Source organism: Penicillium nucicola (assembly GCF_028828085.1).
Source record: "Penicillium nucicola strain IBT 29836 chromosome Unknown utg000006l, whole genome shotgun sequence".
In the NCBI taxonomy this organism is placed as follows: domain Eukaryota; kingdom Fungi; phylum Ascomycota; class Eurotiomycetes; order Eurotiales; family Aspergillaceae; genus Penicillium; species Penicillium nucicola.
The window spans coordinates 1,186,258-1,210,735 of NW_026643130.1; the positions used below are offsets into that span (position 1 = coordinate 1,186,258).

At 47.5% G+C, this 24,478-nt stretch overlaps 7 protein-coding genes across 7 annotated transcripts; 4 read left to right on the plus strand and 3 right to left on the minus strand.

Moving 5' to 3' along the window:
• Window positions 1-655: 655 nt before the first annotated feature.
• On the minus strand, window positions 656-2,745 carry N7511_006458 (uncharacterized protein; the record flags this gene model as incomplete). Its single annotated transcript, XM_057128835.1, has 4 exons — window positions 656-795; window positions 884-1,182; window positions 1,239-2,211; window positions 2,274-2,745. 4 exons carry the CDS (start codon window positions 2,743-2,745, stop codon window positions 656-658), a joined length of 1,884 nt encoding a protein of 627 aa, XP_056983391.1.
• A 1,283-nt stretch (window positions 2,746-4,028) lies between these two features.
• Window positions 4,029-7,733, plus strand: N7511_006459 (glycoside hydrolase family 18 protein; the record flags this gene model as incomplete). The annotated part of the gene is made up of 3 exons (XM_057128836.1): window positions 4,029-6,857; window positions 6,919-7,461; window positions 7,530-7,733. 3 exons carry the CDS (start codon window positions 4,029-4,031, stop codon window positions 7,731-7,733), a joined length of 3,576 nt encoding a protein of 1,191 aa, XP_056983392.1.
• Window positions 7,734-8,211: 478 nt separating this feature from the next.
• N7511_006460 (uncharacterized protein) lies at window positions 8,212-9,831 on the plus strand (the record flags this gene model as incomplete). Its single annotated transcript, XM_057128837.1, has 1 exon — window positions 8,212-9,831. One exon carries the CDS (start codon window positions 8,212-8,214, stop codon window positions 9,829-9,831), a length of 1,620 nt encoding a protein of 539 aa, XP_056983393.1.
• A 2,919-nt stretch (window positions 9,832-12,750) lies between these two features.
• On the plus strand, window positions 12,751-15,537 carry N7511_006461 (uncharacterized protein; the record flags this gene model as incomplete). Its single annotated transcript, XM_057128838.1, has 11 exons — window positions 12,751-12,841; window positions 12,893-13,965; window positions 14,018-14,038; window positions 14,096-14,180; window positions 14,231-14,312; window positions 14,367-14,486; window positions 14,535-14,692; window positions 14,751-14,850; window positions 14,911-14,998; window positions 15,060-15,258; window positions 15,308-15,537. 11 exons carry the CDS (start codon window positions 12,751-12,753, stop codon window positions 15,535-15,537), a joined length of 2,247 nt encoding a protein of 748 aa, XP_056983394.1.
• Window positions 15,538-15,627: 90 nt separating this feature from the next.
• N7511_006462 (C-terminal helicase domain-containing RING finger protein) lies at window positions 15,628-16,864 on the plus strand (the record flags this gene model as incomplete). Its single annotated transcript, XM_057128839.1, has 3 exons — window positions 15,628-16,275; window positions 16,326-16,502; window positions 16,574-16,864. 3 exons carry the CDS (start codon window positions 15,628-15,630, stop codon window positions 16,862-16,864), a joined length of 1,116 nt encoding a protein of 371 aa, XP_056983395.1.
• An 856-nt stretch (window positions 16,865-17,720) lies between these two features.
• On the minus strand, window positions 17,721-21,404 carry N7511_006463 (uncharacterized protein; the record flags this gene model as incomplete). Its single annotated transcript, XM_057128840.1, has 1 exon — window positions 17,721-21,404. One exon carries the CDS (start codon window positions 21,402-21,404, stop codon window positions 17,721-17,723), a length of 3,684 nt encoding a protein of 1,227 aa, XP_056983396.1.
• Window positions 21,405-21,839: 435 nt separating this feature from the next.
• Window positions 21,840-24,225, minus strand: N7511_006464 (ATP-dependent RNA helicase SUV3; the record flags this gene model as incomplete). The annotated part of the gene is made up of 3 exons (XM_057128841.1): window positions 21,840-22,836; window positions 22,888-23,999; window positions 24,055-24,225. 3 exons carry the CDS (start codon window positions 24,223-24,225, stop codon window positions 21,840-21,842), a joined length of 2,280 nt encoding a protein of 759 aa, XP_056983397.1.
• Window positions 24,226-24,478: the final 253 nt, after the last annotated feature.

Here is a 24,478-nt window from a genome sequence, read left to right on the forward strand (position 1 = left end):
ACACCACCACAGCGTGGGAGTGGATGGTTGGTTGTTCTCTATTGATATTGACCCATCTGCTATGCCAGACTGCCCTGCAGTGTTAATGACGACTAAAGGTGCTAGGTGGGTGCAGAATAGTAAGGAGGGCTCCAAAACCATAATAGCATACAACTATGGAGCGTGTTCATTGTTGACTAACATTATAGAGTATTATTAGACCATAGACCTTTCTCTAAACCAATTTATTTCATGGCATCTAAGCAACGCCACGAGCTAAACCTTGCTGGCATTTTTAAGCATTCACTACCTTGTCGGTAATACACCTAGTAGTTAAACTACAGCCAGAGATTTTGAAGAAAAATACAGTTGTTCTGTTGTATATTTTTATTTTTTGGACATTCTTTTTGATCCGTTCGGAAATTGTCGCCGCGTTACTATGTTGTCAAACCACCCGCGGTTATACCGAACCCTATATATGAATATAAGATGTCAGGGCTTATCACCAAACATGTACCAATGTTATAATCTAAGCTAACTATCAGAGTCTACTATGTGTATTCACTATTTCAAGGTTCCAATATCGCAATTACCAACTGCCCACGGGTATTGATTTTGAATTTCTATACCTAGAAGTAAACCACGTCGTATGTATGACAGATGGGTAAACTCCGTTCTAGGAGGAAACAGCCACACAATAAGCTTCATCAGCCCAAAACCCACTCTCACAGTCCGACGAAACAGCGGGATTCCAAGCCAGAAACTGCGCCTCTGTTATTCCATAGGCTGCCGCTACTGTTGCACAGTCATCGCCAGCTATTACCAATTGTCAGTCATATTGGACATTCAAAACGCGTAATAGAAGCACTGCATTGAAAAATAAATAGAAAAAGAATAAACTCACATTGAGCAACATAGTACTTGCTGCAATTAGAGGGAATACCAGTTTGTGTAGGGCCTGGCACGATCACAGAAGTCGAAGATGCGAGTGCAGTCGTCGAAGACACGAGGGTGGCGGATGTGGCAATAGAGGATATGATGGAAGAGGAAGAGGTGGAAACTCCCACACAATATGCTTCCTCAGCCCAGAAGCCTGACGTACAATCTGATGAGATGGCAGGGTTCCATGACTGGAACTGCACTTCTGTGATGCCAAAGTCGGCGGCAACTGTGGCACAGGTGTCATTTGCTACCCAGGGAAAGCTGTCAGTAGAGTTTACAAGGATATAAATGGACACAATTTAGGGCAACACTCACACTTTGCAATATAGTACGCGTTGCAGTTTGATGGAATGCCAGTCTGAGTCGCTGCCCCGGGAGTGCTTGCGGCCGTCAATGTCGCACTACTAGTCGTGGCGGACGTAGTATTCGCATTTGACCCTAGATTCCATCCAGATACTGGGTTGACACAATAGGCGTCTCCTACAACCAGGTCGCTGTCGCAGGTTGTCTTGCCCAGTGATGGATTCACTTCAGTGAACAAATTGATAGAGATCAAGTTCGACAGGCAAATCTGTGCACAGGTGAGATTTTCGCTTGCATAGTTGACATACCATGAGCTGCAATCGGTTACTGTGCCATTCGCAACGGACACGCCGGCAGGCGGGTTGACGGCTTCAACTTCAGTTGATGTGGTGTTTGCTGCTTGACCTGAATAAGTTCCACCGGGGGTCGAGACGCATAGTGTCGAACCCCAGTACGGATCGGGGGACTGTAAATTGCTGCAATTGTAATTCAACTGGGAGTTGAAAGATAGAATGTTACTGGTCAAAAGTCCATTCGCAGCGGCAATAGTACTGCACGTGTCTCCTGTCTGCACTGTATAAACCTCGCAAGTTTCGGGTAGGCATAGTGTAGTTCCGGACCAAATTGAGGAACAGTTCAGGATGTTTGGATTGATATAGAACATCGTAGCAGCAGAAACATCATGAGCTAATGCAATAGAATCACATGTATCGCCCTCTTCGGTCGTGTATGTGTTTCCAGATACACAGTTGGTCGTCTCTACGCTCACGGTAACGTTGAATGCGCTTTGTGTGGCGTTGAAATCAGCCACTGTCAGATTGCAAGTTTGGGCAACGTATTCATAGGTGGTCTGCCAGTCCTCTGTGTAGTCAATGGAGTATGCGTTTTCTTGCATCATGGCCAATTGTTTCACATTGCAGTAAGAACACAAATCCGACGCGGGGAGATCAGACATATCATCGACATCAGGGAAAGCGTTGATGATTTCTGCATAAACAATAGGTCATCAGCGAGTCAAATTACAGCAAACTTTCAAGTGCTTCTCTTACCATTACAGTTTTGCCCTGTGGTAGGGTCAACTAGACAGGTTAGGTTCCAGTTACTCCAAACCTGATCCACAAGTGACAGAAAGGAAAGTCCAGGGATATAGGCCGCAGATGCGCCGCAGTTGGTTGCAACAGCATCATGGAACTGCGAAATTGAGATCTCACACTCATCCTCGCACACAAGAGCAGTCAATGTGGAATTGTCGAAGTTTCCGACATAGCTGTTAGAGCTCATGTAGGAAACCGTAGCGTCACAGTAGATTGTCCGGTACAAAGCCTGTTCACAAGTCGACGAAAGTCCGAGATCGGACAAGGATTCATTCGAGAACATCTGAATCCCCGGAAAAGAGACATCACTCGTCCGCGGCGACAGCGATCGAGCATGATGTAGATGACTGTGGAATTGTCGCCCCGCGTGAGTTGCAGCGAAGCAAGCGGGAGCCCAAAGGACCATCAGGGTACCACGACCAACCATATTCGGATTGTGTGTAGTGTAGCTCACTAAGACAAGAGCTTTGGCAGACAGAGGACGACATATAAGTGTGGGCCATTTTAGACCTTTGTTATTCTCAAGGCCCTGGTTTCAAATTTCTGCATCACAGTACTAGTAGGTAACTGAATACCGGAAGTCTGTGGGCCTGTAGTTTGGAAATGGATATACATGGAATGCAAAATTTGTCTAGCGGTCTTGATCGGAACGTCCGGATGAGTAGGCATCAAGGTAGTTATGACTGTAAGCGAGGAGATAATCGAGGGCCCTCAGCCAGGCCACCAATCGCCACGAGTAGGTCCTGAGCATTTAAACCATAGTGGGCCAATTTGATTCAACAAGATGTGGCGCGCATTCGCTTCGACCAAGACCTACATTAGTGTTGTTGTTAGTGCGGCTTGCTTAGCGGTTTCCAGGGTAGATTCAACAGTACTAGTCCAAATCTGTCCCACTAAAGTCTCTACCCGACATGAAAATTATATGAGTTGATTTTATCACGCTAAAATGTTTCATGTTAAAATAAACAGGGTTCTAGTCCGCAAACTAGACGAATCATCGACCTGGAAATCATCCTACCCTATGTACAGCTGGACCCACATAGAAGCTTGTATGAAGCCAAGCTGGAACTAGTACCTACATTTTCGCGCTACTCGTTCCAACGTTCTCGACCCTTTGCATCGCTTGTCCGAAATACGACATTATTTTGCGAATAGATGCCAAATATGGCTCCAGACCCACTTGAACCCTACGCAGACTATACTAGTCAAGTAGCATTCAGTGGTCCCGTAGGTTTGTGCACGAGTTTAGTTGAATTCGAGGCGGACATTGCCCGCGAAATTGCCCGTCGGCCGAGGTCTGCTGAAGATTTGGAATCATGAATCCGATACCGAAGAAGAAGACGTCTACTGAAGTATGCGAAATACGGATACATGCGTAAAGATTTCTCGCAGGAAACACTTAGTTTCGGTATTGATTCATTTTCCAAAACGCTAGTAATTGTCAGTGGATGGGCAAGCCTATGTTCAGCTTTTCTACCCCACCTACTCGTATATATCAATAGAATTTCTCACTTGTTGTTCATCTGCAATGCTCTTGATTTCGAGACGACTTGGAAGTATCGAAACTTGAAAGAGTTAAACAGCCGAGTTTCAGAGTCAACCTGGTAAGTCTCGACATCCATATGCATATTGCTTTATCTCGTGGTGTATCCGAGATACACCATTCTATTGACGAGCGCAAGTTCTAACGATCACACTCTAGGACTCAGAATGAGGCTTTTCTCATCTCTTGTGTGTCTGCTCGCTAGCGTGGGATTCATTCCGCTGGCCCTTGCGGACACCTTCTGTAGCGCCGATGTGCCATGCGCGATTGGCTGCTGTGGCCAATACAACGTCTGTGGCATGGGTCCAGATTACTGTGGCTCCGATAACTGCATTAACAATTGTGATGCTAAAGCTGAGTGCAATCCTGGTGATTGGGACTCCAAGTATGTCAATTCGACTACGTGCCCATTGAACGTTTGTTGCAGCAAGTATGGCTTCTGCGGCACCACTGAGGAATTCTGTGGGAACTCAACTGTTACTCGACCCTCATGTGACGCGAGTTCTCAATCTATCACTCGTGTGATCGGTTATTACAATGCAGCAGCTGATAGTCGGAGCTGCGATGGAATGTCTCCTGCTTCTATCCCGCAAGGTGTTTACTCTCATCTCTACTTCGCGTTTGGTAGCATCAATCCAGACACGTTTGAGGTGATTCCGGAGGCCAATGCGGACACACAGCTCTATTCACAGCTCGCGGCACTGTCAAGTCGGGACTTGGGTCAAGAGCTCTGGCTCTCAATTGGTGGTTGGGATTTCTCAGATTCCGATGCCGCTACAGCGACCACCTTTTCAGATCTATGTGCAGCTGACACCGACACCCAAAATAAATTTTTCAAGTCTCTGACGCTTTTCATGAATACATACGGATTCACTGGTGTCGATATTGACTGGGAGTATCCCGCTGCCACCGATCGCAATGGCAGATCGGAGGATTATGCCAATTACCCCAAATTCTTGGCTCAGTTGAAGAAGGCCTTGGCCGAGTACAAGTTCGGTCTCTCTATCACGTTGCCTACTAGCTACTGGTACCTACAGCATTTTGATGTTGTGTCCATTGAGCCCTCGGTAGACTGGTTCAACTTCATGAGTTACGATCTTCACGGCACGTGGGATGAAGGAAATGAATGGACAGGTGCCTTTTTGGACGCGCACACCAATCTAACAGAGATAGAGACCTCCCTGGATCTTCTCTGGCGAAACAATATCACAGCATCCAAGGTCAATATGGGCTTGGCCTTCTACGGCCGCAGCTTTACATTGGCTAGTGCATCGTGCTCAGATCCTGGCTGCTCCTATCTGTCAGCTGGCGACGCTGGAAACTGTAGCAGCCAAGCAGGAATTTTGTTCAATAGTGAGATCAAACAACTTATTGACAATGACAACCTCATCCCTACCTGGCACAAGGAGGCGGCCGTCAAAAGCATTCAATGGGACGGCGACCAGTGGGTTTCGTTTGATGATCAAGACACCTGGAAAACCAAAGCCGACTTTGCAAAATCCCAGTGCCTTGGAGGCGTGCTCGTTTGGTCTGTCGATAACGATGATGGCAACCAGACATTTTCTAGGGGGTTGGCTGCTGCCTTGGGTAACGCGATTAACGTCAATACCACCACTGGAATTACTGGCAGCGTCCTGAAGCAGCTTTCAGAGAAAACGACCACTCAGAAGTCCACTCCACAGCAATATTGCCATTTCATCAATTGTGGCCTTACCTGTCCCAATGGCTACACTGATGTCGTCCGTGCCGACAAAACCAGTCAACTGATGCTAGACTCAACATTATGTCTATCAGGAGTTGGAACGCAGACTCTGTGTTGTCCTACATCAAGTGAAATTCCTACCTGCCGCTGGCGGGGATTTCACAATAATGGAAAATGCAAGGGCGGCTGCAACGACGATGAAGCCGAGGTTGGCACACTACACGCTGGCTGTACTAAGTCAGGCTATCAGTCTGCTTGCTGCACCATTACAGAGTCGACAACGCCATTTACAAAGTGCAAGTGGACTTCAGATTGCTACAGCGATGACACATGTTCGTCCGGTTATTCAAACTTCGTTGTGGGCTCCCGAGATGGATCTGGCGGCATGCCTTCATGCTCGAACAAGAAGACCTACAACTACTGTTGTTCGGGTTCATCTGTGCCAGATACCTTTACCAATTGCGATTGGAAAGGCCATGAAGACTATGATTCTAAAATATGTACCGATTCATGCCCATCTGACACAATCCGTATCGCCGCAGAGGCAATCAACCCCTTCAACAACTTGAACTACGCCCGAACCTCTGGCTGTGGAATTGGCGAAGAAGCTTACTGTTGTTCTGGTGCAAAAACTACCAAGCGATCAAGCTCGTCGGATACGTCAGACTCATCAGACTCCCAAGTTGGAGTCTATCAAGACCAAACCGCTAGAGATTTTGACGCCTACCTCCAGAAGTTTCTTGCAGACCCTACATGCCCCTCTGGCTGGGACGATCAGTACAGCTCGAGCTTTGACTCAGTCATGAAACGAGAATTCATGAGTGCTCGCTCTACAACCACAACCACAGAGACCTCTACGGAGCAGGGCATCACGCTTGCCTTTCTTCTGCCTTTGTTGCAAGTGTTGGTACAATCTCGCTATCAACGCGACGATCTGGTATATATTTGGGACTATCGAACTTCCCAGGCAGGAGTCTCGGACGTTGCTACTATCGCAAACATGACCACCATGATGTATGGTGGTGACGATATCTGGACAGGGACTCCCTCCTATGACTCTACACCTATGCTAGCCCAAACACTATGTAACATTGCCGACTCGGCTACTGCTCTTCGAGAGATTGAGTTCGCGACAGATATTCTATGTATCGACCCATCTACTGGTGACCCTGTGAGCCAGTCTATGAGCAATTCAGTCATCTCTGCCCGAACTATTACTGTCGCGGGTACTGCTGACCGGTCTGCAAATGAGTGCTCGCCAACGATGAATCTTATACTGACCGGAATTCTGAATGTGAGTGCTATGATCACCATCTTGTGCTTCATTTTCTCTTGCTAATTTGGAATGGATCTAGGGGGATCTAAGCCTTCACTACCTCCGGTGGCTTCGAGCCACTACCACCGATAACAATGGAAATCCTACCCAGGTGATTCTTGAAGTGGCCTTTTGGATCGGCGCAGAAGTGGGAGTCGCCAACGCAGCTACTCGAGCCACATATAGCGATCGTAGTCACACATCAGCCACCGACCGCTGGGTTATTTTCCATCTCCATATTCCATTGGACGACACTACTCTCACGCAGAACCGAGCAGCAACCACCTGGTATGTAGGCGTCAACACCTTGGACGTCTACCACAGCCAGGGCATTACGCGCCCAAGTGTGGTCACACGCGGAAGAACCCCAGACTACCGGGCCGAATACAGACTTTCAAATACATATGCGAGAGGAGGCCAAAATACCGGTTCACTGCAGAACTACAATTCCCGTACGGAAACCTTGGGCTGCTACAGAGCTCCCGGAAGGTGGTATATTGGCAATGACAGGACCAGTGTCATCAACGGTTTAACGACAGAGCAACGAACCACTCCCAACTACGCCTTGAACTTGGAAAGACTGGTAAGCTCCACTATTTATCTTCATCATCTACCTAGAGAATCCAGATTAACGTTCGAATTTGACTACAGAGTGCCTGGCTTACGGAACAAGGCGTGTTTACTACTGAGACATTGTCGCGGTTATTCCCCGGGGAATCGCTTGCCGATGCTACAAGTGGTTGGGGGACCACAAACGATTGGGTCAACGACTACGCCCCCGAAGACGGTGCATTTGATACTAATTGGTTGCCAAATGGGGATACTCCGCTAGATCCAAGGGATGCTGATCCTTGAGAGATCAGAACGTTGACCCCTGCAGGGACGAATAGTATGTACCATAGGTAGATTCCTGATGAGTTATACCCAGACCCAATATACGGTCACGACGCGATAGAGTACAATTTCTGATCTATGCGATTGTCAAGATGCGAGGATACAGTAGAGCCGTAGGGAGATATTAGTCCCCGTACATATTTAATACTTCGTAACATGCGACAATTAAAAACACTAGCCATTTCGAGAAGTAGGCAACCTTTAATTTCATACATGACCATTTTATAGCTTAAGGAGGGTATTCATTGTTAGTGCCCATGTTGGGGCCATCGGTTACAAACCAAAATGACCGTGGAGCCCTGGAGGAGAGGAAAAACCACTCGAGTATTTTTGGACTGGAAGGGATTTCGGCGAGCAATGTGGGGGGGAAACTTTTCTCTTAGCAGCCGTCAGTTCTTCTTTTCTTCCTCTCTCCTCATCTCGTCAAAGTTCCTCAGTCATGTCCTACAGCGAATTTGACACCCCGTGGGTTGAGGATCCCTTGGAATCCGCAGAGAATGCTCTCTGTGACGGTCACGGTACCAGACTCTACGAGAACGAACTTGGCGACCTCCTGTTTGCAACCATTCGCTACAATGACCTCCCCAGACTAAAACAATATCTTTCTGTCTATTCCCCGCGTTTGGATGTTGAAGACAAAGTGTTTAATGACCCGCTCTGTATCGTCGCGTCCCAGGGACGTACGGAAGTTCTCCGCGTTCTCATAGACTACTACAAAACCAACTTGACACAGGTGCCTCTCTATGAGCGAAAGTGTTCATTATTGACTGCGGCATGTGGAGAGGCACAGATTGAGACCGCTCGATTCATTCTGGACAGCCAGCCGCCCCTCAATTCAGCCCACATTAAACAAGAGTATCGTGATGAAGCGCTGCTGGCAACTGCCAGATCTTTGGGTTCTTTGCCATCCTCTGGTCACGCAAATGAGACACCTGAAGATTGTTATCATTTGTTAAGCAACCGTGTTGCTCGTGGGGAAGAATTAATGCGTCTGCTCCTCGATGGCGGTGCGTCTGCTCAAGCGACTGAATCACCTGAAGATAGTAGCCAACCAATGCAATCCTTTGGAACGGTTCTCGGTCTAGCCTCCTCGCGAGCTGACCCCGCGCTGGTAAAGCGACTTATTGAGCAAGGGGCCGACGTACACGCGAGGCAAGAGTACGATCTCCACCGTTCATCCACACTCTGGGACGTGAAACCCCCATCTGGCGTAACTGCACTTCACATCAGCAGTTTGTATTGGAATGCAGCGGCCTTACGGACGCTTCTCGACCACGGTGGAAGAACTGTCACTGAAGCACTATCATGCCGCGACAGTAATGGGCGTCTACCTTTTCACTGGGCAGCTGCGGGCCCGGGCTCAAGCGAATGTTGGCTACCCGATGTGAAAATTAACAATCGGATTATCGACACCCTCAAGATACTCTGCTCCGGTAGCGATATAAATGCTCGGGATAATGGGGGCGAGACTCCTTTACACCATGCCTTAAGCGGCCATGCCCGCTGTGGTCAAAGCATGCACTTGGATAATATGCTGAAGTTCTTCCTGGAAAACGAGGCGCACGCAGGCTTAGTCGACGACAATAATCGGACCGTGCTACATAAGATGGCTATCCACTGTCTGGATGGTGATCCCATCAACACCTCTGTATTGGAAATGCTTATTTCACACGGTGCCGAAATTAACCAACAAGACGTAAACGGGAATACGGCATTGCACCTCATGGCTAGGAATTTATGCCAAGCCAAGGCAGTCCAGTTTCTAATTGTTCAGGGCGCAGATGTGTCTCTCGTCAATTCAAGAGGGAATACAGCCCTGCATGAATGCTTATCAATGGGGAAGATCCTGCAAAAGCAGACCGCGAACGGAAGTATTGTTCCCACGGTCGCCGATCAGAGAAACGCGCTGGATGAAATGAGTAATATTTTGTTGCATATCGGGGGCGATGCTATGATGGATCAGACCAATCTAGCGGGGGAGACGCCGCGACAGCTGCTGTCTAAGAAACTAGCCTACTGGCAGAAACGGGAGTTACGTGAAGCCACGAGACACAATTAGCCCAGCGAAAATCATTACCGCACTGATTGAAATGCTAAGTTATAATTTATGAAATTGATCAGAATATCTGCACGTATATTTCATTCATCAACGAAGAGGTTACTTGCTGAACTTCAAGTTGAGCCGCCCCTGGGTGTCTGATTGCTGGCCAGATATTGTGCCTTTTGGCCAGATGGCATAGTGATACAACCCAAGTACAATGTCACGCGGTCTGACTTTACTGTAAATATCTCATATCTGATTTGAATTCAAAGGAAGTTTCTGGGATTATATATACTAGATTCTGAGAGTACTCTAACTTAGTCCTATAAAAAGATGTAAGCCCTAGGATTCAACCAAAAGCTCCTAGATATACGTATACTACATAGCCCTGGAAAAGAGTTCTACATATATTAAGAAAATAGGAACCCAAAAGACTAATGTCCTTAAATATATGGTACTTCATTGAAATCGTAAAACTCTTCGCTCCATCCTATAGGGTTAAGCTCCGTTAGTTTGGTACTGGACTCCTCTATAATAGTCTACCTACCTACAGCCACAATACCTAGCCCTTATATCAAAGAAGTATACAAGTGTAATAGCGAAGACTGAAGCGAACGTCTGAGTTAATTCAAAGACCCTAAAAACGCCAGGCAAGCGACGCAATCCTCTCTAAGGAGGCAATTGGAATATTCGGGCCATTCTCCCCGAGGTTAGGGGGGTGACAGAGGAGCTCTTCACAAAAAGTCATGAGCGGGCTGTCAGCAATAGAGGTAATCGGCCGGGTTGGGTCATCTATTGGCCGGGAGACAGTAATTGACTGACGGATGGTTACTTGATACCGAGGTTGACCGTTGCGGAAAATGGGGAGATTGAAGGAAAAGAATGATAGTAATGAAAACCTGAGAACTGAGGATGAGGTAAATCAATCAGTCAATTGATCAGTCAGTTAATCAGTCGGAGTTCAATTCACTTATTAGAGCCTAACTACTTAAGTAACGGCTACGTAGGCACTTCTACGTAGTTAAAGAAAGGGTTGTTAATATAACTCTATAGTTCAAGTGTCAACAACGAGCCGGGTACATATCATACCGAGCGTTCTCAGACTCCAACATGAACAGCGCGCACATAGACTCATACTTAGATCTCCTCCGGGAAATGAGACTTTGAAATTTTCACCACCCACTGGGCAATTTATGCAACAGAGCTGGTCACTTTCGAGTAAATTTCATCTTAGATCGACTTTTCAAAACTCCAAGCCTAGCGATTGACAGCCGACCTTTCAAGGGTGGCTCAAATCAACTGGAAAAGTCGCTTAAAATCCTACTCACGAAGCCTTTAGGCCTTAGTCTGCTATTTAATGTGTTTATAGATATAGCGAATCATCCACCTAATGATACAAGTAGGGAGCTAGAGAAGATTATAGAGCAGCAGCATCAGTCCTCGAAAGAAGGTAAGTCATTTAATATTGAAAATATATCAAATTAAATAAGCACTAACAATTTATGTAGGAACTAGATATACTTTTATCAAACTAGCTATTCTAGGCGCTCTCACGAAATAGCAAGCTAAAATCGATACAGAAAGTGCAAAAGAGTATGAGATTTCTAAAGGATATCTGGATAGTATATTATTTGTTCTTTAACTCAATGGGCGTGCTGACAACTGTGTGAATTATTTAGACTCAATCTGCGCAACGTACAACGACAAATTGATAGAGCTCCTCGCAATGTGACCGGGAACCTCCCATCACCTACAGCACCTACTGTGCCGAGGATCAGTCAATCACGACGTTGATGGTCAATCTGCCCCTAGGAAACTAAGCAATGATCACCAGACAGAGACTACATCCCTCGATTCGCTATTCGAGTATACAATCTCTAACAAACGTTAGTCTAGAGCCATTGATGAGACACAATTTAAGCAGTAATTAAAGCTAAAGTGAGGGTAAAACGGTGCCTATTGTTAACGATACAGGAATTAAAGGAGAGAAGGAATGACATGTACCTACGAGCGCTCTTTATACCTAGTTGTCTACGGCATTAGGCTTTTCTCATGTTTTTAGGCTATAAGATTTGTATTTATATAGAGCTAGTACCCAGTCTCTCGTTTCGAGAACCAGCTCTGTTCTGTGTTATTATTGTCAGGCGTACGGCCAAGTTCTTGCTTCAACTAGACAAAGCGCCTAAATAGCCATTACGATGCTAGTTAGGCTGCAACAGGTTAATTGAACTTTGATTGATTGATTGATTGATTGTTTGATTGATATTCCCTGCAGCGACTTCAAGTGTTCTCTAGACTTGATCAATTCAGCATCTTACCATTTCTTCAACTACATGTTTCTTGACTTCTTCCTCCCCTCCTGTTTCTTACTTCCTCTCTACATCTCACCTATCTGTGTCGTTTACTGCAGTGCATTGTACGTTGAACAAACTCGATCAACTGAGATTCTACTCACACTTGTTAGTGAAACACCCTAACATTGAGATTCTAGGTTTATGGAGTAAGAGACTCTCCATACTCCACAAACTGAAATGCCCTCGCGCACTCTGTGTTAACTTTGTGTGTTGCGTTGTCCCATTCTTTCATTTGTTTCCCAACAGACTTCTCAACTTCCTTCTACATATCGCTACGCATCCTCTTACATATTACCATCTCACATCTGTCAAGATTTTAATGCCTTTTCAAGTTTTGAACTCTCTTTCTCACTGATGATTCTTCACCTGACACCCTCTGCCATTATTCAACTGACTCAAAGCAGCTGAGGATCTTCCTACATTCTAACCTCCATTCATATCTTTCTGCTCTGCATCGCACCTAAATCGTTCGTTCTCCTTTCTCTCACGTTCTTTCTCCTTGAAAATACGCCCAATTACCAATCTCATCCTCACACTGAATTGTCTTTCTCGAAACAAGCCAAAGCATAGCAACATTCATTTGATGCAGACTATGGACGTCCAAGGCCAACCCCCGGATAAGGATGAAGAGTGTCCCCGCTCTATAAAAGAAGAGTCGGTTGAGCCAAACCACAGTAAGTACCACAAGCCATATTTCGTGGTCTGACTAACGCTTTTGAATTTAGTTCTCGTGGCGAAGAAACCAAATTCCGCTTTGCCAAATGCCGATCTACTGAAGGTCATCGAGGCTCATGCCCGTGCCCAGAAACCCGAAGGTCAAACTGAGGACTGTCAAGATTCTCACAGGTCTCAGATTGTTATAATTGACTCTGATTTATCGGACTCCCAGGAGGTCCAACAAGAATCTGACAGTGGGAACGAAGGAGAGACTGCCCAAGGTGATCATGATGAAGACAGGTCTGCGTCTGGACTCACAGATAGTGATGACTCTGAAGGCGAAAACGAAGTCTCTCGATCAGATATACCATGGGTCCCAGAGTCAGGCGAAGGAGACAATTGGGCTAATGAGATCTGTTTTGAAGCTGCTAAACTATGGTATAGTCACCTAGTTAGCCCCTCCTCTGGTGACCGGTTGCGGTTTGAATACTTCAGAAAGAAAGAAGTCGCACGGAGAACTCAAGTCGAAACACAAAGACTCTTTGACGAGGAACTTCAACACGACAAGGAATTGCGGGATTTCGATCAGTTGCTTGGGCTTTCGGATTCGGATTTTCAAAATGCGTCAAACGACGACGATTGCCAGGAAGAAGAACCCCCAAATCTGAATCTGCACTTAAACCCAGAGTCACAGCCAAAGCGGACCAAAAGTTCTGGCGTTTCAATTAATGAAATCAACACTGCAGCGGCGCTTGGTCTTCGATATATGTTGGAACACTGCGAGGATCGGCAGCAAGACAATGACTACTTCGATGCCAGCGATGTCGGAACCTCGAAGAGAAGGACACCCAAAACAACGACAAGAATTCCCAACGAGGACCTGGACAATCTTTTCTACCATGATATCATTGCCGATGCTAATGCGAGTTCTAAGCTGCCTACGCTTCCTGGCTCTGAGAACAAGGACAAGAACAAGGCCCTTAACGATATCATCGCTATGCTCCCCATTGATGATCAAGCAGAAGCCAGACTTGATAAACGCAATTGCATCAAAGCCTCAAAGAAATTTCATCCCTCCGCGAGGTATGTCGACCAGGCCTGGAAAATCAATGGACTGAAGACACACTTGTACTCCTATCAAGTAAGTGATCACTGGCTTCGAATTCGTCGTATATGACTAACAGGGTAAATAGCTCCTTACCGTTTCCTGGATGGTAAGTCATGATTCTGTGTGGTCTCTGTTGACTTGCAGAGTAAGCTAAATTATATAGCGTGACCGCGAGCTTGCTAAATCCGCACCACATGGCGGTCTGCTTTGTGATGAGATGGGCTTGGGAAAGACACTCACATCGATAGGTGAGTAATAGCAAACGATGATTTTGCCGGAGGCTTACTTGCTTTCACAGCAAATCTCGTGGAGGGAAGATCTCTAGAGAAGGGTCAAGCTCCAACCTTGATTGTCGTCCCCAGAAATTTGGTCACACACTGGTTTGCTATTCGCTTTTTCAGGCTCAGATAATCCGATAGAACTAATAGTTACAGGATCGGTCAATTGAAAAAGCATTGCGAGAAAAAAACCATTCGGTCAGTCGTATACCACGCTGGCGCACGACCCTGTACCGGCAGTGATCTTGGAGAATGGTTTGAGGATCATGATATTGTGTAGGTTACCCTGGAACTCTGGCTGCTATGAACTTACAAGACCGATAGTGTGACTACATATTACGAAATCAACACATCATACCCGTCAATGAAGCCACCGAAAGAACTCGAAACTTCCAAGGCCATCATTGAATGGTGGCCAGAGTATTTTGATGACAATATTGGTGCCTTTCACAGGATCAATTGGCACCGGATCATTCTTGACGGTAAGCTTCTACTTATTGCATAATGATCTACTATGCTGATACAATAATGCTTTCAAAGAGGCTCATGTCATCAAAAACCCAGAGTCAAAGACCTCTATTGCCGTTCGGGGCCTAAAAGCGAAGTTCAAATGGATTCTGACGGGTACCCCTTTGCACAAGTAGGTTTTGAACAACGCTTGACGCCTTAAAGCAATCTTGAAAAGCTGACTTTGCTTTAGTTGCATCGAAGAGATGCAGCCATACTTTGAGTTTGTTGGTGTCCCATCGAGCAGCCCATTTGGGGTCTTCCACCAAAACTACTGCAACGTTAGTTATCGCAACCTCTCAGAGTGCCTGTAAACATAATTGTCACTGACATCAGAGCCAGAGTACCCAGGAATCGAAAGATAGACTACTCGCTATGCTTCGTCTCGTGATGCATCGGAAAACTCATGCCAGTCGCCTATTCAAACGCCCGCTTGTGAGTCTCCCGGGGATTGAGGAAAGAAAGATTGATATTGAGCCCAATCCTGCGGAGATTTACCTGTACCAAAAGATTTTCGAGCGGTTTCTCGGCGACGCACAAGGTAAGATATAAAAAGTCTACTTGGTGAGCTGAGACTAACGTATTGGAAGACTTCATCGGCGACAAGACAAATCAGTATAGGATCTACCTTACCATGTTCCTGTTCATGAGGATGTGTACAAGTCATCTACTCACTGTACAAAAGATTGTGAAATTGGTGATTGACAACGATGCGGTTATTCCGCAGTTGAAACTTCTCGCCAGAGGCCCAGGCGACTCGCCCGCTTCTGTCACAACAAAGCTCCTAATTGCGATGAAGCACAAGGTCTCTCTTCCTTGAGAACCTACTTCTGATCGCGATGAAAATTCGTTCCAACGATCACGGCCTCCGAAAAGCAATACCGACCTCCGAGAAGAACTTTTGACCAAAATGGAACTTCTTCACCAAGCGAGATACTGGGATGAGCGTCTGGAGCACAGTACATGCCCTCGGTGCGGATCTCTACCAGTGGAATCCATTGTCCTTGCCCCTTGTCTTCACCAATACTGCGGGCAATGCTTCGATGAGCTTCCGGATGAGAATGGAAGTACAACCACAGTCACGCGGTTTTGTACAATCTGTCAGCTCCCCATCACCAGTGCTTCATTCTACAGCGACCTCACTGTGTCAAGTCATGTTCCCATGTTCATGCATCACTCTAGTCAGGAGATCTTTATGCCCAATGCATCTTCCAAAAAGAGAAAGAGGTCAACACATAGAAAGAAAGCCCACGGCAAAGGAGCTCAACAGGGAAACATCGATCAACCCAACCAGAAACCACCAACTATGTGTCTACGCAAAGGGTCCCCACGGGAAGAATCGGAGGACTCAAGTGGTGATGAGATGGATCTCAATTACGACTGGATTCCATACATTGGTCATCATATGCCGGGCACCAAACTTGAAGCAATTAGAGAGCTTGTCGCCGCGTGGATGGAAGAGGATAACAAGGTCAAAATCGTGGTTTTTACTCAATTTCTAGCGACTCTCACACTTGTCGAGTACCTATGTGAGAGAAATGGCTGGAAGTACATGAAGGTGAGCATGTATACAAGAGTTATAAGCCAACGGAATCTAATATCACAAAGATGTCGGGGAAGATGTCAATTGCAGCGCGAGAAGAAGGGGTCAAAGCGTTCCGCGACGACGACAGAATCCAAGTGCTCATTTCGTCATTGAAAACTGGCGGTGTTGGCCTTGATCTTTCCATGGCAAACAAATGTATCCTGGTTGACCTCTGGTGGAACGAAGCCATACAAGACCAGGCACGTTACTGAAACTGAACTTTCACTCGGACTTAGGCTTCAGGGTTCGATGTACTAACTCTTGAGACTAGGCATACTGCCGGCTGTACCGCATCGGACAAACACGCAAGGTTGAATACGTCAAGCTTGTTATGAAGGAAACCATCGATGAGTACGTCTATGCCAAACAGAAGGAAAAGACTCGGACAATCAACACTGTCATGAGTCCAAATGCCCTCGGCAAGAAAAAGGATACGATCAAGGACATGCTTTCCATATTCGGCGAAGTGAGCGATGCCCCTGGTGGTACATTCCGAGTTTCGGCCTTTGATCCTGCTGCAAAACTTCGATTCTGGGAGAACCTTCGCAAGGAAGATGTCTGATGAAGCCCAAACGACATCTATTGAGTACATTGAAACAGAAAACACAAAAAAAAACAACGGGTGGGTCGCTTGAGGAGGCGTCAACCGGAGGATGCTATCCAGTTTGCTGCTTATTTGATTTTCGGTTTGTTATTGCGATGCTATTGGCTAACCCTCAAGTCGCTCATTATGGCGGGGATTCTACTGCAAATGATGAGGAAATGGATATGACGTTCATTTAGTTCAACATTTAGGAAACAGACACTCTTTGATCCCCATATGCATACTGATATAGCCCTAGGCCACAATAGACACCCCTGCCTTGGATGGAACATTGAGTCTAGAGGTATTGCTCCGTCATCACTGCCATTCAATCTCTACTCCATCGGCGTCACATTTACACACCACATTTGTGAGCCCAATAATATTCGCGTTATTTTCACTCACACTCAGCTCTTCACTACTGCGCTATAGAAGCCTTGGCTGGTGTTCAAAAGCCTAGAGATAGGGCTCGATGCATAGCAAATGCCTATGTTAGACATGCATGTTCAGGCTTCCAGTCTTTTTGCTTGTCCGTTGCAAGTAGCCTAGCGCCTATAAGAGAGGTCCATTATGGTAAAAGCAATGCAAAAAACGATAGACTTGATGCATCTTAGATTGGTTATAATTACCTATACTTTGACTACACTGATCCACGTACAGTAGGATTATTTGCGGCAGACCAGAATCCAAGGATAACTTCAAGCCATATTTTGTCTCATGTACGAGTGATTCATAGCTACAGATACAGATAGATAGATATATGATCAGGCATGAGAAAAGAAGAGAGAGAAACAAAAAATCCGCAACCAAAGCTGGTATCTTAAAAATTTCAAAATCAACCCCAAGTACCACCACCACCACCTCTGCCCTGGCGCCGTTGCGCAGACAGACGCCAATCGTCTTCGCCAGCAAAGCGGTTGTGCAAAGGCTGAATACGCTCCGCCTTCTTGCGCTTCGACAGGCGATCTGTAGGAGCAACCTTGAAGAATGTCGGGGCTGCCTCCACGAGCCACTTTGGTTCGATGGCTGTTGTGCAGTGCATGTACTCCTTGGTGGTGAGGACCAGCGTGTGGTAGATGACGTGTTCGGAGGGTTTACCGAACATGGCTGAGCTGGGATGCATGTACACGGGTGTGCCCTCGACCAGGGTCTTGTATCCTTCCTGGGGATCTTTGCGGGCTGCGTTGCGGAAGAAGCCCGTGCATAGGGACTGTCGTACTTTCATTGTGTCACGGCCGCAGGATACGATTCTGTGTTTGTAGCGGTTCATGATACCGAGGAGCTGCTGGCGGACATCCTGGGCGCGGCGAATTTGTCGTGCTTGGATGAAGTTCTCGAAGCACCAAGCGTTGTTGAAATTTGAGTTTTTCCACCCGTTGTAGACATTCAGCAGGGTGAGGTGGTCGCCGTGTGGATCGTGGAATTTGGACTTCTTCTGGTCGGCTTGTTGCTGCTTCTCCTTAGGACGGTAGAAGACTGACTGGATAGACAGCATAGCAACAATACTGAGCATTTCGTCGGAGCACCCAGAGTCCACAGATGCGATGAGCACCTTGGCAAGCGCAGGTTCCATGGGGAAATCGGCCATCTTGCGTCCAAGTCGAGTGAGAAGACCTTCATCATCCAGGGCTGACAGTGCGTAGAGCTCTTCGAGTGCTGTCAACATGGTGTTGGTGGGAGGGGGGTCCATGAAGTCAAAGTGGAGAAGATCGTTGATTCCCATAGCCTTGAGCATGAGAATGGTGTGCGAGAGATTCTGACGTTGGATTTCAGGAATGGTGGTTGGAAGCATTTCAGACTGATATGCTGCCTCAGTGTATAGCCGGAAACACTTTCCTGGTCCAGTTCGTCCGGCACGGCCAGCTCGTTGCTTGGCTTGTGCCTGTGAAATAGGAGTAACAACCAGAGAGTCCATACCAAGCTTCGGGTCGTAGGCATTCTGCTTCACAAATCCGGGATCGATGACATAGTAGATCTGATCGATTGTGATAGAGGTTTCTGCAATGTTGGTTGCAATGACGACCTTGCGGCCACCTTCTGGTGCAGGGTCGAAAATCTTACTCTGCATTTCACTGGGAAGTGCAGAATACACAGGCAGAATGACCAATTCTGGGACAGTAGATCCTAGAGCCTTCATTCGTTCGAATAGGATCTCACATGCTGTATCGATTTCTTCTTGGCCTGTTAAGAATAGTAGAATGTCTCCCTGGGGTTCTGTCAAGTGAATTTGCATGACAGTGATAAGAGCAGCATCCAAATAATCAGACTCGGGCTCTTTAGAGTACATGACTTCGACGGGGAAAGTTCGGCCAGGAATCGAGAAAATAGGACAGCCATTGAAGTATTCAGAGAACTTCTCGGCATCCAGAGTGGCAGATGTAATAATCAGTCTAAGGTCAGGTCGGCGTTTAATTGTCTTTTTCAACAATCCGAACAAGATATCAGTTGAGATAGTACGCTCGTGAGCCTCATCCAGCATGATGACGGAATACTTTTTGAGATCAGAATCCAATAGAATTTCTCTCTGAAGCATTCCGTCGGTCATGTACTTGATCTTGGTGTCTGGGCTGGTGCAGTCCTCGAAGCGAATGGTGTATCCAACCTCCGCTCCGAGCTTGCAGCCCACTTCTTCAGCGACACGCTTGGCCACGGACATGGCAGCAACACGACGAGGCTGGGTGCAACCAATGATACCATTATTTCCCCAGCCTCCCTCAGCAAGGAACTGTGTCAGCTGTGTGGTCTTTCCAGAGCCCGTATCTCCGACAACAATCATCAACTGGTTGTCCTTGACTGCGTCCAGCAGCTGCTTGCGGAATTTGTATACAGGCAGACTCTCTCGTTGCTGTTTGATGGACATATTGGTTCGTTTTCCAAAGGTAGTGTTCTTGCCCATTGTCACTCTCTTCCACTCTGGCACTGCCTCGTCCTGCTTTGGCTGTTGTGTACTTCGCAAGTCGGCAGCAAACTTCCGCTCCTCTGGTGCAACCATGGGATCCTGCCATTGTGCATTGAGGTCGACATCGGCTGCTCGTTCGGCCGCCTTGTCTTGTGCCTCCTGCTGTTTCAACTCCCGTCTCTCCTTGGCTAGGTTGGTTCCAGCCATGGCGGAACGGTTCATTGATCCATCAGGAGCCTTAACAACACGAATAGGAGAAAGTTCGAGGGATTGCTTCGTTTGGCCAGCCAAGAAAGGTGGCTCCTCATCCCTGACTTCAATATCAACATCCTCTTCCTCTTCGAAGGCGCCTTCACCGGTGAGAGTTGCGTTATATTCCTCATCGATGTCAGGGTAGTCTGCCGCAGAGGCAACACCAGAGGCAATCAATTGCCGAATCTCCCATCTTTCTGGGGATGTCATACGCTTGCGATTTCTCATCGGCCGGCTACCGGACTCTTCAACGATAGGTACATCAGAACTGAGATTGCCGTAGCGGTCATTCCCTAGTGTACCGTCGAGACGTTCCATATTGGCACCCGAAGCAAGGCGTTTCTGAGGTACAAGATCCATGCCCGTCGCCTGATCAACCTCCTTCATGGATAGCCCAATACGAGTGCCTTCGATGTTTGCGACTTTGACCTTGACCGGTTGTCCACGCGAGACCAAATCCGAAGGATGGTTGACTCGTACCCCTTCCTGCATGGCAGAAACATGAACAAGACCGTCCACCTTCCCCTTGACGCCTTGCAAGTTGACAAAAGCACCAAAGTCTTTCACGCCAGTGACTACTCCATCGTAGACCTTGTAAAGTACCGGGTGATCATCCAGCTCGATGGGAGGAGCACGGCGGAAGCTATCATCATCTCGGTCACGTCTCCGACGGTCACTGTGGCCATTGCGCCGGGAGTCGTCCCTACCGCCGCGTTTACCGATCGATCTGCCGAATTCGTCCACGTAGTCGTCATTATTGCCATAGCGTTGGGCACTTCGTGACCTTGATCGCGAGCGATAGTTGTCTCTCCGCCGTCCACGGTCTTTATACTCGGGGCTGCGGCTTCGTTTTTTGCTGTCGTGGCCGTCCCTTGTTGTGCGCGACGTGTCCTGGTTCGCTTTTCCGGCCAACCCTTCCAGCATAGCAAATGTGTCTTCCATCGCACCTCCCTGGGCATCGGTATCGTCTGCCGCTAGACGGTTAGTGTAATCATCTTCCTCCCATCGCTTCTCGGTATCGGGGACCGCAAGACCCTTGAACACGCGGGACTTCTTTTCTAAGGCGTCAAGCAAGTCCATATCATCGTTCCCTTCGGCATCTCCATTTTCATGTTGCGTTTTCTTTCCCTTGTACTTGGGATGCATGGTGAGCACCAGGCGATCGACACTCTCCATGAGACTCTGCGGGAATTCGGCGCCCATCTCGTCGAGGGACTTCTTGAATTCGGGGAAGGAGCCATTAAATTGCAAATGCTGATTGATGACGAACTCGGCGAGGGTCTTGTCGTTGATTCCCAGGTAGTTCTGGAGCTCGTTTGTCACTCGCGACACGAGCGACAACAGCTCCAGAGACTCGAGGTCGTCCATATTGGGCTCGATACGAGATATGGCCGTCCTGAATAGCTTCAGATAATGTACTGGTAGACCAAAAGTTCGAATAGCAAGTGCGCAAAACACTGCACTGCTTCTTGGATGTGAAGCTGTCGCAGTTGGATCTTCAAGAGCGCGGAAAATTAGTGCGGCCGAACTTGCCACCGATAAGATAAGAGCGCCAAGACTTCAAGTTTATATCTTGACAATGTGAAAGAAATCAAACATGACGATGTTGACTGCATGGTTTCAGGCTCTAAGTGGAGTTGAGATAGAACTGAGCGAAAGTCGTAGGAGATTCTGCCTGGTCCAAAGTCATACAGAGTATTTATTCCGTAAAGTCCGTGGTAATATACAATAGGTCTATTATATTGGAGATTCACTTTTGTACAGCTAATATACATGTCTGTTGTTACAATTGTCTCATACATTTCACTCCTTGAGAGATTCGCGATCAGTTGGCGAGTCTTCATTCTCTGAAGAAGCGCTCTCTGGGGATTCACCCTCCCAGGATACAGCCTCGGAAGAATCATCTTCATTCAGAGCAACCTCATAGTTTTCTCCTGCTTCACCACCAGGACCCATCCAGTCCTTGACACCAAGACGCTCCTGTTCCAGCAACTGCTTCTGCAGCGCAATCTGTCGCTTCAGAGAAGCACCCTTCCGAATCTTCTTGTTGGCAGAGAATTCAGTCAATGCACGAACCATACGTTCCTCGACAAGTTCCTTGACATGGCTGGCGAGAGTTCGATCGGTGAAAACGCCACCAAATCGGAAACTCAGCCATAGGTACATAATGAGGGCCTTGTGGAGAGTCTCCAGCTCATGCAGGTATTCTTTGCTTCCAGAAACAGGTTGTTCGATAGTTTCCAAGTTAAGATGGGGAATATCCAGCAGTCGTCCAAGCTCATTATGGGACACGCAATCCGCAAAGGCACCTGTGGTTTCTCGTGAGCTGTCGTTGTTGTTGTCCATCGGGGAAGCCATAAATTTCAGCTGGTCCTCAATCTGAAGTCCTTTCACCGTGTCAATAATTTCAGCGTTTTCTAATTGACTCTTGGGATTGCACATGAAGAATAGAGGGCCCACTTGAGCAAGCTCCAGGACTCGCTTGATCAAATATTCGATAGGTAGACCAGTCGGGAAGTAAGCAGCGACCTTCATGTAGACGGTATCCAGAGGAATGACTCCAGCAGCAGTCAAAGGGGGAGGCTCCAGTTTAAGGGCTTGTTGAATATAAGGAAGGTCAACCTCTTCGAGGCAAGTGATATATCCCACATTGGCCCCATCATCTTTCCCATCTTTGGCATTGGCTGGGCGGTATCTACCTGCGCGTCCGCCGATCTGTTTGATCTCAGGCACAGTGAGCCGTTGTAAACCAGTTGGAGTACGCTTAACGAGGGTCTCAAAAACGACACGCTTGCAGCTCCTAGGATGGAATCAGTATGGAGGATAACTCAACTCCTAGAGAGAAACTCACAAGTTCAGGCCCATACCAATAGCATCACTTGCCACAAGGAAATCATAATCATTGTCCGGGTCGTTGAACAAATTCGCTTGCTGGGTCCGAATCTCTGCCGGCAGACCACCGTAAACTATAGCTGCACGTTTTCCCGTAGTCCTCTCGATGTTCGCTTTCATGGCGTGAATGCCCTTTCGGGAGAAGACGACCACACAGTCGCCCTTTTGAAGGTTAAAAAGATTACCTTTCAGACTGTGTGTCATCACTTCCAGGCCGTTCAGACGATCATAGCGGTGAATTTCCAAGATATCTCCAGTGAGTGCACAAAGCTCCCGAATCAATGGCACGGCACGGGTCTCTCCGCAGAGGTGCAGTTCTTCGGCCTGGCATCCTAGGAAAGCCCGAGTCCACGCCCAGCCTCGTTCGGTGTTGGCGATCATCTGAATTTCGTCGATAACGCCAACATCGTAGGCTTGACCTAGACTGACCATCTCTACCGTGTTGCTCACGACGCGCGGTACTTCATCATCTTCGGGAACCTTCACATCATCTCCAGTCACAAGACTAGTGGGAATACCTTCGGATTGGAACCGATGGTATACTTCTTGTGCAAGCAGCCTCAATGGCCCTGCGTAGAAGCCATTTTTACTATTCTTCAGCCGTTGTAAGGCACGATATGTCTTGCCGGAATTCGTCGGCCCGACGTGTAGGTGGACTGTTCGTTGGATCGATCGTGCCCGCGGATACCATTCAGCGGGATATCGAAGGTCGGTTGCTTGCTTTTGCGCTTCCAATACCGGTATCGAAAACTTGGCAGTAAGACTGTCTGCGTAGAGCATGTATTGCAACTCTTCCCGTAACCCTTGCGTTCCCTTCGCGAGGTATGCCTTCTGCAGCGCTACCTTTGTAGCCCGGAGTGGACTCCATGTGTTTTTCAACTTGGAATCCTCCATTTTGGCCGCGTTCAGGGTCTGACGTTCAAATTGGGTCCATCCCTCCGCTGAATCGATGGTTTGATCCAACCTGTGCTTTAGATCGCGAAGCGAGGCCTCCACCACTTGTGCGAATCCCTTTGCGGTTGCGATATCCTGTCGAACGCCTTTTCCCATCGATTGATTGTTGAGCGGTGACTAGATGGACCGTGTATCAGAATTGGGCTCTGGCATGAGTGGGAAGAGAACACACCTTATGGGATTTCTTGAGTGGCACTGGGTGTCCATGCTGAGGGTCGGGTTTCCTTGATTTCTTTGACCGCTGAAGGACAGAAGTCGTTGTGAATGGTCGTACAGCAGAGCGAGTCAAGGGCCGCAAAGCGCAGAACAGGGAACTACGTCCGGTCCATGGGCATGGCTGCATTCCTAGGGAGTTCAATCCCAGTCAGAGAAACGCTGAAACTGAGGACAAGGATGGAAGGGGTTCAAAACACAAAGAAGGTCTCGGAGTTGAAGGGACAAAAAGTTGCTTATCGACGAAGATCCACATGCTGGCGAAGCTCAAATGGTGGGGAACCCCGTCTCCTTCATTTACCTCAGACGGCCACCTTTGGACCTCACTCAACTTGGTCTCTCTGGCCTGCAATTTCGATCTGCTCTTTTTCTCTTTCGGTTAC